Source organism: Apium graveolens, chromosome 3, assembly GCF_009905375.1.
Source record: "Apium graveolens cultivar Ventura chromosome 3, ASM990537v1, whole genome shotgun sequence".
Classification (NCBI taxonomy): domain Eukaryota; kingdom Viridiplantae; phylum Streptophyta; class Magnoliopsida; order Apiales; family Apiaceae; genus Apium; species Apium graveolens.
This window is the reverse complement of record NC_133649.1, coordinates 91041949-91057960: the sequence shown is the minus strand read 5'-3', so window position 1 is coordinate 91057960 and position 16012 is coordinate 91041949. Positions and strand designations below refer to the sequence as shown.

The 16012-nt window shown below is 33.1% G+C and overlaps 1 protein-coding gene across 1 annotated transcript; it reads right to left on the bottom strand.

Annotated features, from left to right (window-relative positions):
- Window positions 1-574: 574 nt before the first annotated feature.
- Window positions 575-3781, bottom strand: LOC141712596 (chaperone protein dnaJ 6-like). Its single transcript, XM_074515592.1, has 8 exons — window positions 3616-3781; window positions 2551-2649; window positions 2363-2464; window positions 1888-1947; window positions 1684-1790; window positions 1498-1580; window positions 1057-1147; window positions 575-955 (listed from the first exon to the last, which is right to left on the bottom strand). The coding sequence occupies exons 1-8, from the start codon at window positions 3709-3711 to the stop codon at window positions 748-750; spliced, it is 846 nt and encodes a 281-aa protein (XP_074371693.1). The 5' UTR covers window positions 3712-3781; the 3' UTR covers window positions 575-747.
- Between the last annotated feature and the right edge of the window lie 12231 nt (window positions 3782-16012).

Sequence of the window (16012 nt, the reverse complement as noted above, 5' to 3'; positions counted from 1 at the left end):
AGCATTTTCCATTTTCAGTTGGAAACCCCAATCAAGCATATTGGGCGTGAGAGGTAAATATGTACGTACGTACACCTGTTTAGACTGTTAATTTTAACAAGACAGGTTTAGTAACCTATTTGGTATAATGAAATGGTAGTATAATCAAAATTTTCTAAATGTATTGATGATTAAGTCAACTTTCCAGCAAAATTAGACTGTCGGTTGAATTTGGTATATTGTACATACTTATCCGTTTTAATAAATGAGGCTAGGTGACACTTTTGGCAACTACTACCCTCTAATTATTTTCATTTTATGTGTGGAGAATTTGCATTATCAAGAAGACAAAGGAAGTTGAAAGTAGGGCATGATGATTTAATCCAAGTAATTATACACAAAGTTAAAACCTGAGAGGTAGTATGAAGTACGTTTTCATCCCTGTATATGAATAGATAAGACAATGCTGTCGGTTGAAGTGCCTAAAATGGGACAAAGTTACTACACTTTCTTTCAATGGATACTTCCATTGCTCCTTGGCCCTCATAGTGGAGCTTTTCCTTTATAAACCCACTACCTAATTGCAGAAACAGTAGATCATTTAACATCGCTTTGTACATAGCATAATAATTTTCCGCAGAAAGTTCATCCGGATACACACATCAAATCAAAGGATAAGCACAACAAGTTCGGGGAGGGGGGAGGAACTTGAATACAAAACAAATTATACAGTTCTTAGAAGATTCGGTCTTATTACATGATCTTAGTTTAACCACTTTTTCTCTTGGAACTTTTAGATGCCTTCCTACTTTCAACTTTCGCCTTGGCTGCCTCGAATTCTTCTTCACTAGGTTCAACCATGTGGTCACCTCCATATTTGCTTATCAGAGATGAGAACATGGAATTTACTTGGCCTTTCCTCTCGCTTTGTCGCTGAGCGATTATAGCAAATAGATCATCCGACTCTTTCTTCGCCCTATTATATTGAGATAAATGCATGGTCAGTCTATGATTATATGGTTCTATTACAATTTACAACATTAAGATAACATTAAAAAAGTATACAGATCGACTTACTTTCCCTTGCTTTTTGGAGGGATTGTAGGTGGTCTTGTTGCAGACACTTGAGTAGCCCATTTTTCATATGCTTTAGTAGACTTCATCTCCCCTGAAAGATATAAAGCAACAACACTAGAATTTAATATCACCCCCCACTATGTTTGCAATAAGATTTTAATAACATAAGCCGCCAGTCTTGCAGTCTGATCCTCACAACCAAGGGAATGTTTCACAGACCAAAATCACAGCATAAATTTCTCATATAACGAGGACAAAATAAAAACTACCGAAAGTAGACCAATATTTTGAAATTGCAAATTTAGGGATGTGTTTTTATACATCCCAGGCCAAGTGCAAATTTAGGATTAAAAGCCATAAATGAAAATGAAAATGTACATGCCAATCAACACAAACATATAACACAGATTTTTCGAAAATTACTTGACAAACAAATCGTACCTGCTGCTATGTTCTCATCCAGAATATCCTTGAATCTATGAGAATCCAGTTTAGGATCTGAGCATATCATATAGCAGAAGAGCCTGAAAGCAAAAATTATTATAAGGACACTTGAATTATGAGTTGAGGAAACATATGACCAGAAACTACACTTATACCTCATATGACCAGAAACTACACTTATACCTCGTCATGTTACCCTTGTATTTGTTGTACAGGTCGATTAAATCCTTCTTCTCAGAGTCTGACCCCCTATAGTTTGCTTCAAACTCATCAACATCCGCTTCAGTCACCTGCAATTGAATTACATATTAAGGTGCTTGTACAAAGAATTTAGAGCAGATTAGCATGAACAAGTATAGCTAACGAATTAACATTGATATAATAAACCTTTTTGTACATAGTTCGAAAGAACTCGCTCAAATCTCGAACGACATCTTCTGCAAGTTCCTGCAAATATAAAACAACATAACTGATTCTCTTCAAGAGAAATGAGAAGCCATGGGAGATTTTTTAATGGACACAACTTTCAAGTGCAATATACAAAACCACAGACTGAAACTTGAGACTTGTCTATTACAATTATACCTTCTAAGAAGTTTTTTAGGTTAACATGTTATCCTTGACAATTGAGCAACTGACTCTAAGAAAAAGCCATATTCTTTAAGGTGATCTTTGGTATAGTGGAACAACTCGTCAATGGGTATATTTATTTTACAGAACTGAAACTATTTTAATTTTTGCAGTAACACATTTATAAGTTATAAGTGTCGTATAAACCGATTAGGGCATCAGGAAAAAACCAACATTCTTTAACATATATAACAAAGAAAATGTTACAGAGTAGGTCTACACGATTACTCACAGCATCATCAGTGCAGCCAGTCTGATCATAGAGAGCCCGCTTTTCTTCATCACCAAGAATTGATATCACCTTTTGTAGTTGTTGAAATTTTTCCTTGGCCTCCTGCAAATATAATTTTGATAATTAATACAAAGTATGTATAGGGGATAACCGAGTGCAGTTCCCTAACAGGGAATACTGCCTATTACCTCATCACCAGGGTTTTTATCAGGATGTAGTCGCAACGCCAACTTGTGATATGCTCTCTTTATCTCCTGCTGAGTTGCTGTCCTCTCTACTCCAAGAACCTGCAAGGCACAAAACAAGCACTTATCCACTTCGATTGGAGCATAACAAGTTCACATTAAAATACAGTAAGCTTCCTGCTAACGAAACAAAGATAGTTGAAAGCATAAAGACATCATAGTCAGGATCCCATTTAGTCAGTAATAGACAAATAGTTATGAATGATGTCTGCCCTAGTGTAGTAGTTTTTCTTGTGCTCTATAGTTCAAATTTACAGCTGGGTCAGAATGGACATGTTCCCTGAAAGAGCATTGTTTGGGGATGATAATCCCCATATTTTTCTTTGTGCTTACGTTACAAGCCACCGAGAAGCTCAAATTGCAAACTATGGTTAATACTCAAGCATCGTTTTGACTGCATAAGGGCTTGGCAATTTAACACATGATTTGCAAACCAAAAATGCTTTTAGCTTGTAAATAGAAATAAAGATTGTCAACATAATCAATTATTGGTAATAGTATGTCTGATGTGCATAAATATATCAAAAACAATTCTAATAAATCTTTTTGGAATAATGCAAAAGTGATGAGGCTAATACAACTATACATATGCGCAAAATAATCAAAATACTTGACTTGACAAAAGCGTTAGAAACACCACATCACCAGCAAGACTAGTAGACATTGTCAGTTTCGGAAAAGAAAAAACATGAGCTTAGTGTATCCTAGCAAACTGCGAGGATCAAATCCTAATAATTTCCATAAAATTTGTCGAGTGTGATTATGTACAAAACCAAACATAATCCACATACACAAAAAAACAACTAAAAAATGTCACAAAATAATTTAAAAAGAAAAACAATACTCCTTCCGTTTAATTAGTAGTGTTGTTTGATTATTTATTTTTCAAATTAACCAGCTTTGAGTGAAAGTTACATAATTTACAATTGAAATAATTATAGGAAGATGTAGTAAAGGTGAATAAGATGAGGAAATGAAAGGGGCAAGTGAAATAGATAGAGGATATACCCCGTACAAGCTCTTGTCTCCAGCGAGATTGTGCTGCTCTTTTTCACCACCTCCGCCCATGTCTTCTGAAACCCTAGTATTTTTTCTCTTCCCCATTTAAATTCTATGTCCTATTAATCGATATATACTAAAATAGAGAAGGGGGGGGGGTGATTTCCCGCCTTAATATTCCTTGCGTATTGTATTTTCCCTCCAGTGGGGGGAATAGTTTAGTTCCAAATTGAACCCGGTCGGCTATGTATTTGGGACCTGTATTTTTTAACAAGTCAGACCCTGCCTCCAATGATCCAAGCGGCCCAAACATGATGTATTTTTGGGCCCAAGTACCGTTTCTCTTGTTCTCTCTGTCTTTTTCCCCTCCAAATTATGCCACCATTTAGGATTACCATCAACCCTTTTTTTTTTCCGGAGATTATCATCAACTTCGTTATTTGATTTAAATTATTTTGAAATCATGCATGAGTTTTGCGCGTTCTAACTGTATGTCTGATATTTATTCATAATTTTATATTTCTAAACTCAATACTTTGATTCATAATCTAATTTTCCTCCACCTATTCTCAAACTTACAAGGTTCTCATGCTAAAAAAACGTGAACACAGAGAGAGTGACATGAGAAATTAAATTTATTTCTATTATTTTGTCATTTTTTTAATTACTAATTTGTAAATATTTAATATAAAAATAAATCAATTAACCAAAATTTATTAAATTATTTTTAAGTTAATTAAAATTATTAATTCAATAACATTTTAGAACAAATATATTCATTACGACACTCAACCAAACACATGATATCAGAAATAATATGATACTGCCCTTTAAACAAACTACCCCTTACTTTTTTTAAATTAATTATAAATCTTTTTTATTATGCTTTTTGCTCAATTTCAATTTTATTTTAAAAAATTGACAAATCAGTATAAAAATTTCTCCTTGCCACCAAATTGTGAAGTAACATTTCAAAAAAGTTGTGCACCTCGTGAATATGTTAAAATAGTGAATGAATAATTAATTTTTTTGTAAATAAACCTTAATTTTCTATATGTTACACAGAAAGATATCAAAAAATATTATTTTTTATATAAAAATTAATTTTATATATATTACGAAATTAAAGAAGTTCACGTTACACGGTCAGCTAACTGTTGATCCATGTGCAATACTGTAGCTGACAACTTAATATATATAATATATTATCTGTATTCTAAACTCCAAACTTAATAATTACAATGCATGATTTTCTTTGATTTTATCAATATTCGTATATATCTTGTATATCATCTTTTAAATTTTTGTCATACTATCAAAGTTTTATTGAAACTCCATTTCTGGGATTTCACAAGATTCATGTCGCGGTTATCATACGCATATATTGTATTTGTGTTTCGGTGTACATATTTGATCATCGTCATGGCATGTTCTTTCATAATCCTAGTATGTTACTCATTAATCAACTGCTTAATAATCGTAAAAGCTATCAATTGAGTCGTGCTATCAAATTTATTTTTTCTGCAAAAATGAAATTAGGTCTAATTGTTTGTACTGTAATCCGACCTCTTTCACCTGCTCATATGATTATTCAATGAAATCGATGTAATGATATGGTAGTATCTTGGTTATTGATCTCAATTTTGAGTGAAAAATCGCAACAGTGTTTTTACTTATTTGTTATAGATAAGGGCTGGGATGATCTAAGTGTTAGATTTTTGTAGAATAATGATCCTTGTATCTATCAGTTGAAAAGAAATTAAGATCTCTTGCATAAAGCGCCATGTTTATTTCTTTGTATTTTACTAAGTACAGGACCTTGACTTATTAGATTGATAATCTCTCACCATTGTCTAAATGTCTATGTAGTACTACTACTTGTATTTGTGATTACGGTGTTAAACTGATGCATTATGAGAATATTAATAACTTGCATCAGCTTTTTATGGGATTTAATGATCAGTATATTGAAATTTGAGGTCAGATTTTGATGATGAAGCATCTTCCATCTTTAAGTTAGACTCATTCTTTGTTGTTATAAGAAGAGAGTTAGCGTGATTGTTATGTTGGCACTAATATCCTTGAGAATTCAGCAATGAATGTGGGATTTTTTGGACCTAAAAACAAGAATACTCCATTTATCAAAAAACTTTATGGTGATAATAATGCAATCATTGTGTTTGAGTTTTGTCAAATGTTAGGGTATTCTAAGGATAAGTGTTTTTGCATTTTTGAATATCTAGAGTTGCACAAGTTGTATGAAAACCAAAGTCTAAGCCGAGAAATGCTATACATAAGAAAATTGTTATTAATATTCAGAGTATTACCAAGACTAATTCAATATCTGGTGATAATTCATCTATTACCGATGCATCTGAAAATGTTGGTTTTACGGATGCTCAAGATGAACAGTTTGCAAAGATTATTCAGAAAAGTCTCAAGGTTACTAATATTTCTTGTCCTTCAGCCAGTCATGATTTTTAGGCTGGAGTGCTACATCTCATATTGCAGGTATCTACGATTTCTCCTCTTTTGAAAGAAGTATTAATTAAATCGTTAGTGTTTCTACAATGCACTCTTCTTATCTGGATTTAGCACCTCAACTCAAGAGTTAGATCTTTAACTCTACCACAACAAATCATATTTTATCTGATTACTCTCTTCTTAGTAATGCTCAAGTATTATCTTCAAACTAGCATCTACCATATGGTGCGCATTACTCACATAGAAGATGTGAATATTTCTCCCGAATTTGTTATACCATAAGTAATATATGTTATATTTTTTTCATTGTCATTTTATTTACATTTCAAACTCACTGCTCAATCTGCTTGCAATGTGCATTTTTTGGCAACTAAATGGATTCTATAAGACCAAAATCAGAATAAGATGATAGAGATTGGTGATCACACATCAGGGTTGTATCATTTATCTTCTCACCTGTCTAGTGATGATACTTCTCAACTTCACTTTATTTCCTCTAAATTCTCTCATAGCTTGCTCACATTGGACATCAATCTTCTACAACTATACATACTATGTTCCAATCTCAAAATATAGTGTTTTAAGAAGTTCGTGAAATGTGATGTTTGTATTAAAACTAAGAAAGTCATTACATTTTCCAGTTAGTTCTATTATTAGTACTCGTTTGCTGATTCATTATGATCATTGGGGGCCTTACAAAGTTGTTACCCATGGTGGATTTAATTTTTTTTATTGTGATAGAAGATATTTCTAAATGTACTTGGGTCTTTTTTATTTATGACAAAAATTCAAGTATGTAACATTCTCAAAGACTTCAAATTCATCTTCCTAAATATTTATGGGGTGATTGTATTCTAACTACTACACACTTTATTAATGTTTTGTCCTCTAAATTTCTTGATCATAAATTTTCTTATGAGTTGCTTTTTTCTAAGCTTCCTGATTACTCATCTTTTAAAGTATTTGGATGCTAATTCTATATTCCCGATGTTACAAATGTTAAAGATAAGTTTGATCCAAAAGGTCTTAAGCGTGTGTTTTTAGGATGCCCTTATGGTAAAAAGGTTACAGGGTTATGAAACTCTGTACTATAAAAGTTTATATTTCTGGAGATGTCACCTTTGTGGAAAGTAAATTTCATTTTCCTTCTATATTTTATTCATCTCAATTTGATAATACATTTTAATATTTTGCAAATGCAAGTAATTGTTAGGTATGAAATGCACACAGAGGGGGTGAATGTGTGTTTCTTGATTTTTACTTAAAAACTTTATAAATTATTTTCAAGAAATCAAGTTTGGTGTTTAGGTTGGCCTGAACTTAACATCTAAAGTACTTTGTAGTGATAATCTATTAATTGTAAAATACTCTATTTTTTTATCAAAACTTACGTGATATTTATTCAAATCAATTGGGTTGTGCCAAAAATCTAAGTTCTTGAATCTTGAAGAACTTAGCTTCTACTTAAGAGAATACAAGAAAATTTACATTGTTTAGTTATGATCGGAACAAAGGACCCATTACATACTTTATATAACAGCATGCACAATTATAGAGATTGTACTGAAATAAACTAACATATTTTCTAAAGCTCTTTTGTCTATTTCTATTTCAAGTGATATATACTTGCATACAATCTCCCAGGTCTGCTACACTTATTTGTCCAGTTCATCTTGGCCCTTAGATTTTACACTCTTCAAGTTATATTTGTAGACTTTCCATTTTAATGATAAAATAGTTTGTTGACCGGTAATTTGAAATCATCATGATAGATGCATTCTGTAAATGAAACTGTTATCGAGATCTTCTAAGTACAAAAAGCCTTGTCGATATCTTCACGTCTCTACATGTATTTGACGTGTCGACATCTCCATATTTTATATATATTTGACTTGTCGATATCCCCACGTCTCTACATGTATTTGACTTGTCGATATCTCCACATCTCTATATGTATTTGAATTGTCGACATCTCCACATTTCTACATGTATTTGACTTATCGACATCACTACATACATTTGACTTGTCGACAGGAAAATTGACTTATTTATAGAAAGATGACTTCTCTACATGCCATATGACTTCTCTATAGAAAAATGACTTCTCTACAGGCCAAATGACTTCTCTATAATAAATGACTTCTCTAAAGGTTTTGACAGTTCTCGATATGACTTATCTATAAGCTTGAATAGTTCTCGATATTCCTTGATCTGTGACTTCTCGATATTTGTCTTGGAAAATTTTTTATTCTACGACATTATTCTTCTCCAAGCTATGTTTCTTCATTTTGAGGCATGATCAGGCTTGATCCTCTTCCATAATTTATTTTTTTAGCTTGTTAGTTGTTCACTAAAAAATATTTCAGTCTAGTCTTCTAATCATTTTTTAGACTCAAAGAATACATTTACAGATTACACAACTATTACAAGTCAAATTATCTTAGGATTGTCAAAGTGACTTAGTCTTGTTATATTACGGCATGTCTTGCACAAAAATCTCCCCCAATTTGTGAAAAGATTGCTTTTCACGAATTCATGTCTGATAACAAGACTAATCCCAAGCTAAAATGAGAAAAATATATACGTACAAGATACATTATTTTATACATTACTGTCATCTAGTAGTTACAATTGAGAATTATAATGTAGAATTGACTAAAGTTTTTATATCCTGACTGAAATCTAATGAAGTCCTTGAATCTTACAAGGCACTCAAGTTCTTCAATGATTTCAGTCCCTCTCAAAGCTTCAATTAGATTTAGCCATTCTTCTAATGAGTAACTGTGAAGATGTTCAACTCTGTATCTTGACAACCTGTGGGTTTTGATATGTAGAAATACACCATCCCCAGAAACTCTGCATAATCCTTTAGCTTTTAGTTTATTTGATCTTTTTTCCAATATGTCTAGCTCTTCAGCCTTCATAACAACTCTTTCTCCCGTCTCCACATTTTCCATTTCCCTTCTTTCATTTATGTTTATCATCATTGCAGTCAGTTGTACCTTCCTCATTCCCGTGAACTTGTCATTCTCAGTCATCGGACTAATCACCCTTTCAAGTTCCGTTGTTGAGAAGTTCTCCATTATTTATTTCTTGAATATGTTGAATAAGCCATTGTTAGGAGCAACTGATGATATCAAACAAAAACTATCAGAAGCATCAACGGATGATGACTACAAGCATCGACGGATGATGACTACAAGCATCGACGGATGATGATGATATAGACGGATGTTGATATTCGACGGATAATGATATCAATGGATTATGATGTCAACGGATGATGAAATCAGTATTTTTCACATTAGTTGATCCTTGAGAAGGAAAAGGAAATAAGAACCCAAGGCAGTGAAGGACTTTATCTCAGAAGCAATTGTATAGGTTTCCTTGTTGTTAATACAATAGGATTCCTTATATATTGGTAGTCGTGCTCTATATAAAGCACATATTAGGTTCATGCTATAAGCATTACGACATTGTTATATCTTTCGCATAACCTAGCAGCTCTCAAGGATATTTGTTCATCCTTTTGAGAGAGCACGATTATAATAAGTTTTTATCAGTTAATATAAAAACTGTTGATTATATTGAAGCTTTGTCGAATTGATTGTATTAACTGTATTCAACCCCCCCCCTCTACAGTTGATTAAGGGCCTAACAATTGGTATCAGAGCTTGCTCTTAAAGTACAAACAGTTTAAGATCTGAAAATCAATCAACCATGTCAGACATTTTTCTTGCAGGCCAATGAAGGTAGATATTTTTCTTGCAGGAGAACCAGAAAAGATGATAGATAAAGACATGAAGGACTACTTTCCTGAAGATATTTCATCTATCATGAAGGATGCTAAGGTCAGACACGTCCTTCAAAGCAGTCTTGATAGTGTTATGTCCAATAGAGTCATTGGATGTAAGACAGAAAAAGAGATATGGGATGCTTTAGAAGTAAATTGTCAAGGTACAACCACTATCAAGAAAAACAGGAGGACAATACTTACTCAAGAATATGAGCACTTTGACTAAAGCGACAATGAGTCCCTAACTGAGATCTATGACATATTTTAAAAGTTGTTGAATGACTTATCCCTTGTCGACAAAGAATATGATTTGGACGACTCAAACTTGAAGTTTTTACTTGCTCTCCCTAAAAAGTGGGACTATAAAGTTACATCAATAAGGGATAACTATCAACTTGACATCACACCTTTAGATGAGATCTATGGAGTTATGAAAACTCATGAACTAGAGATGGAGCAAAAAAGCATGAGGAAAGGATCAAAAGCTAGACCATTTGCACTCGAGGTTGAATAGAAGCCAAATGAGAAAGCTAGAAGAAAAAGCTACTCCAAAGGGAAAGCCATGATTGTAAAGTCAGATACTAAATCATCAAATACTGATGATGACTCAAATATTGATATTGAATCAGATACTGACAGTGATCATAACAACAATGAAGATATGGATCAGATGGCTGCCCTACTAGGTTAAAAGCTTCAAGAAGATGGTCTACAAGAACTTCAAGAAAGAAAAAAGATTTTCCAGAAAAGGTTTCAGTTCCTCAAACTATGATAAGAGGAATCAACAAGAGAAATACTAATGGGAAGGAATCAAGATCTGGAAAACTTGACAAGTCAAAAGAGAGATGTTAAAACTGTGATGACATTAGACGCTTTGCAGCTGACTGCAGAAAACCCAGAGCTGAGAAGAAACAAGCCTTGATCTTAAGGAAGAGAAACTGGGATGATTCATCAGATTCAGATGATGGAGTCAATTATACTCTCATGGAAAAAGCTTATACTGAGGCTGACAATGTTGTATTAAAGGTACCTCATACTACTCTTGATTTTGTTACTGATGATATCTATGAATTAAGATTATTTCTTAAGTTTCTGCATGTTAGTTTTAGGGATCAAACCCTAGAGAATAATAGAATTAAGAGTGAAAACTCTGTGTTAAAGAAAAGGAAAGATCACCTAGAAATTGAGTTACTTTCCATGCTAGAAATTCAAAAAGAAAGAGTTAATGTTGTTTATGTTAAGGAAAAACTGCTAGAAAAACATGCTTATCTAAAAAAGGAGCTAGAAAAAGAAAGAGAAGTCATTAAATTTTGTACTAACTCAGGAAATCAGCTCAGAAAATTCTAGAGAATGGTTGTTGGGGATCAAGATTAGGATACTCAGCTAGATCTAATTCTGATAAGAAAAGTGGAAAATAAACTGAGATAACAGAACCAATAAAAACTGATAGCAAGGTCAAACTGAACAATGTTCAAATAAAGACCATTAAGTTTAATCCTAGTGCTAATACTGTGAAGTCAATTCATGAGGAAGGTACTACCTCAGCACCTAAATCAAACTTAATTACTGAAAAGAGTGAACAAATTCACATAAATTCAGTAAATATTGGTTCAATGACTCATAAGCAGCTTAAACAAAAGCTAAAGGATCTACACATGAAAGATAAGAAGAAAAGGTCTAGGAAAATAGGGATGGTGTTAGGAAATGAATAACACACTGAGGGGGTGAATGTGTTTTACTATTTTTATGCTTTTCTTGAGCTTTTTATGGTTGAACAAAGTAAATTAAATCTTGTAGTGAAATGTGTTAGTGCAGAAATTAAACATGCAATAATAAAGAGCACAGATCTTTTCAAAACTCACTTAATTTTATATTAAAATTAAGAATATTTTGCTACAAAATTTCTAGGCTCTTTTTTGATAAAGAGCTTAGCTTCTTCTTGAGAGTGTTACAAGATTTTCTATCTCAAATGTTACATCTAACTTAAGGACCAGTGTTAACTTTATAATTTAGTTAACTGTTGGTTTACACAATGTACAATAAGACATGCTATTAGCTTTAGTAAACTGTCACTTGTCATTTCCATTTTAGGAAAAGTGTATCTTCTATTTATGGCTTAGCATATCTTAGCATCATGTGTTTACTTTGATCTCCCTTTATAAGTTAATCTTCACCATTGATCTTGCGCATTCTTCAAGCAGCTTTTTGTAGACTTGTCAATCCAGCTGTTTGGATTATTTGTTGATTGTAAATCCTGGATATTGAACTGGTCTGCAAATTTGTACTTTGAGATTTTACCTCGAGATCTCTATTTGGTCTATAAAGAAATTGACATCTCGATAAGTATATTGGCTTATCGAGATCTCTAGTTCTCTATAGTTAATTTGACTTGTAGAGGTCTCTGAGTTCTCTATAAGAGAATTTGGCTTGTCGAGATATCTAGTCTCCATATCTCCACTTTGACTTATCGATATCTCTGAGTTCTCTAGTAGTTTATTGACTTATCAATAACTCAGAGTTCTCTAGTCAAATTTGACTTGTTGATAACTCGGAGTTCTCTAGTGAATTTTGGCTTATCGATATCTCTGAGTACTCTAGTGGAATTTGACTTATCGATAACTCAGAGTTCTCTAATGAATATTGACTTGTCGATAACTCGGAGTTCTCTAGTGAAGAAATGACTTATCGATATCTCCAATCCTCATGTCTTCAATTTGGCTTGTCGATATCTCTCTGTGAGTTCTCTATAAGCTTTTCTGACTTCTCGATAAGTCATTTGGAGTTCTCGAGTGACTTCTCTATAACACTAAATATGTGATTTGTAGAGATCTTGACTTAGAATATTTTTATCAAAACAATTTTATTCAAATCCAAGCTTTTTCAAAATTCTTCTAAGGCATGACTTTCTTGATCTTCTTCCAGATAGAATCCTTAGGCTTGGTACTGTTTAAACAAAAAGACTCCAGTCTGCTCCTTTTTCATTTTTACAGACTTTAGAAGTTACAAGTACAAATGCAAACTAAGATTACAATACAACTTACTTAGGGTTGTAAATTTGACTTAGTATTGTTAAAGTACATGCATGTCTTGCACAACAAATGGAAAGGTAGGTGTTAATAATAATGGAAATTATGTAACCCCACCTAATGCATTTGGAAAGACCTGTTCAAACTGTGGTAGCACTAATCATCTTGCTAATTCTTGCAAGAATAATAAAAAGATAAATGTAGTTACTTACACATGTAAAAAAATATTTCTCTTTCAAAATCACTTAAAGTTTAGCAGAATCCTTCTTCATTGAAATTTCACTTCCATCATCTTCAACTATGTTTGGAATGAATTCTATAACCCTTGAACCAGAAATTCTTGCTTTATCTTTTATGGTCTTCAATATAAAATTTGACCATCCCCTGGTAAAATCAGACTTTATCTCTAAAAGATAATGAAAGAATTGAAGTTCTTTCAAAGATTTGTTCAGTACATCTGATTCTGACATTTGATATGTCCTTCCATCTTCAAGAAATAGAATCAGATTTTCTTTGACATTATGCTTGTCATGTGCATCCAGTACCACTTGAACAGAGATAACCTTATCAATGTGTTTCTGTGTAACATCTTCAAGAGGTATGTCAGTAAACAAAAATGGATATCTAGTAGCAACTTCAACTCCTATTTTGATCTTAGCTTCATCAGAACCTAGCTCTGCTCTGTCTCTTGGTTCTCTAGCATTTAACCCAATAGTCATGAAATCACACAACAATTTGCTTTTCTTTGGATCTGATGATTTGACATTTTCCATAGAAGTTTCTTTTTATCAGCTACTTTCATTTTGTCTAAATCAACTTGAGCTATGTCAGAGGTTGAGAGTACGATTGTAATAAGTTTTTATCAGTTAATATGAAAACTGTTGATTCTGTTGAAGCTTTGTCAAATTGATTGTATTAATTGTATTCAAGCCCCCCTCTACAGTTGATTAAGGGCCTAACAATTGGTATCAGAGCTTGCTGTTAATGTACAAACAGTTTAAGATCTGAAAATCAATCAACCATGTCAGACAAAGAAGATGAAGAAGAAATACAGAATCTGAATCTGAAGCCACCACCCCCAGCCACATCAAGGATTGGCAGCAACATAGGTAGGTATGAAGCAATCAAGGTGCCTATTCTGAAGATACATGAATATCCAATCTGGAAAGTCGGGATGGCCATGTGTGAACAGGATCTATGATGGATCTCACAGGCCAATGAAGGTAGATGTTTTTCTTGCAGGAGAACCAGAAAAGATGATAGACAAAGACAGAAAGGACTACTCTCCTGAAGATATCTCATCTATCTTGAAGGATGCTAAGGTCAGACACGTCCTTCAAAGCAGTCTTGATAGTGTTATGTCCAATAGAGTCATTGGATATAAGACAGAAAAAGAGATATGGGATGCTTTAGAAGTAAATTGTCAAGGTACAACCACTATCAAGAAAAACAGGAGGACAATACTTACTCAAGAATATGAGCACTTTGACTAAAGGGACAATGAGTCCCTAACTGAGATCTATGACATATTTCAAAATTTGCTGAATGACTTATCCCTTGTTGACAAAGAATATGATTTGGACGACTCAAACTTGAAGTTCTTACTTGCTCTCCCTGAAAAGTGGGACTATAAAGTTACATCAATAAGGGATAACTATCAACTTGACATCACACCTTCAGATGATATCTATGGAGTTATGAAAACTCATGAACTAGAGATGGAGCAAAAAAGCTTGAGGAAAGGATCAAAAGCTAGACCATTTGCACTCGAGGTTGAAGAGAAGCCAAATGAGAAAGCTAGAAGAAAAAGCTACTCCAAAGGGAAAGCCATGATTGTAAAGTTAGATACCTGAATCATCAAATACTGATGATGACTCAAATACTGATACTGAATTAAATACTGACAGTGATCATAACAACAATGAAGATATGGATCAGATGGCTGCCCTACTAGGTTAAAAGCTTCAAGTAAATGGTCTACAAGAACTTCAAGAAAGAAAAAAGATTTTCCAGAAAAGGTTTCAGTTCCTCAAACTATGATAAGAGGAACAACAAGAGAAATACTAATGGGAAGGAATCAAGATCTGGAAAACTTGACAAGTCAAAAGAGAGATGTTAAAATTGTGATGAAATTGAACGCTTTGCAGCTGACTACAGAAAACCCAGAGCTGAGAAGAAACAAGCCTTGATCTTAAGGAAGAGAAACTGGGATGATTCATCAGATTCAGATGATGGAGTCAATTATGCTCTCATGGAAAAAGCTGATACTGAGGCTGACAATGTTGTATTAAAGGTACCTCATACTACTCTTGATTTTGTTACTGATGACTACTCTTGATTTTGTTACTGATGATATCTTTGAATTAAGATTATTTCTTAAGTCTCTGCATGTTAGTTTTAGGGATCAAACCTTAGAGAATAATAGAATTAAGAGTGAAATCTCTGTGTTAAAGAAAAGGAAGGATCACCTAGAAATTGAGTTACTTTCCTTGCTAGAAATTCAAAAAGAAAGAGATAACGTTGTTTATGTTAAGGGAAAACTTCTAGAAAAACATGCTTATCTAGAAAATGAGCTATATAAAGAAAGAGAAGTCAATAAATTTTGGACTAACTCAGGAAATCAGCTCAGAAAATTCTAGAGAATGGTTGTTGGGGATCAAGATTAGGATACTCAACTAGATCTAATTCTGATAAGAAAAGTGGAAAAGAAACTGAGATAACATAACCAATTAAAACTGATAGCAAGGTCAAACTAAACAATGTTCAAATAAAGATCATTAAGTTTAATCCTAGTGCTAATACTGTGAAGTCAATTCATGAGGAAGGTACTACATTAGCACCTAAATCAAACTTAATTACTGAAAAGAGTGAACAAATTCACATAAATTCAGTAAATATTGGTTCAATGACTCAGAAACAGCTTAAGCAAAAGCTGAAGGATCTACACATGAAAGACAAGAAGAAAAGGCTCTAGGAAAAATAGGAATGGTGTTAGAAATGAATAACACACTGAGGGGGTGAATGTGTTTTACTATTTTTATGCTTTTCTTGATGCTTTTTATAGTTGAACAAAGTAAATTAAATCTTGTAGTGAAATGTG

Bases quoted from the DNA above. Each gene is read 5' to 3' on its own strand.
- LOC141712596 (XM_074515592.1), bottom strand. From the start codon at position 3,711: ATGGGGAAGAGAAAAAATACTAGGGTTTCAGAAGACATGGGCGGAGGT. The intron at 2,650-3,615 runs GTATATCCTCTA...TGTGCCTTGCAG, and splicing joins GAGACAAGAGCTTGTACGGG to GTTCTTGGAGTAGAGAGGAC. The intron at 1,791-1,887 runs GTTTATTATATC...ATTCAATTGCAG, and splicing joins TTCGAACTATGTACAAAAAG to GTGACTGAAGCGGATGTTGA.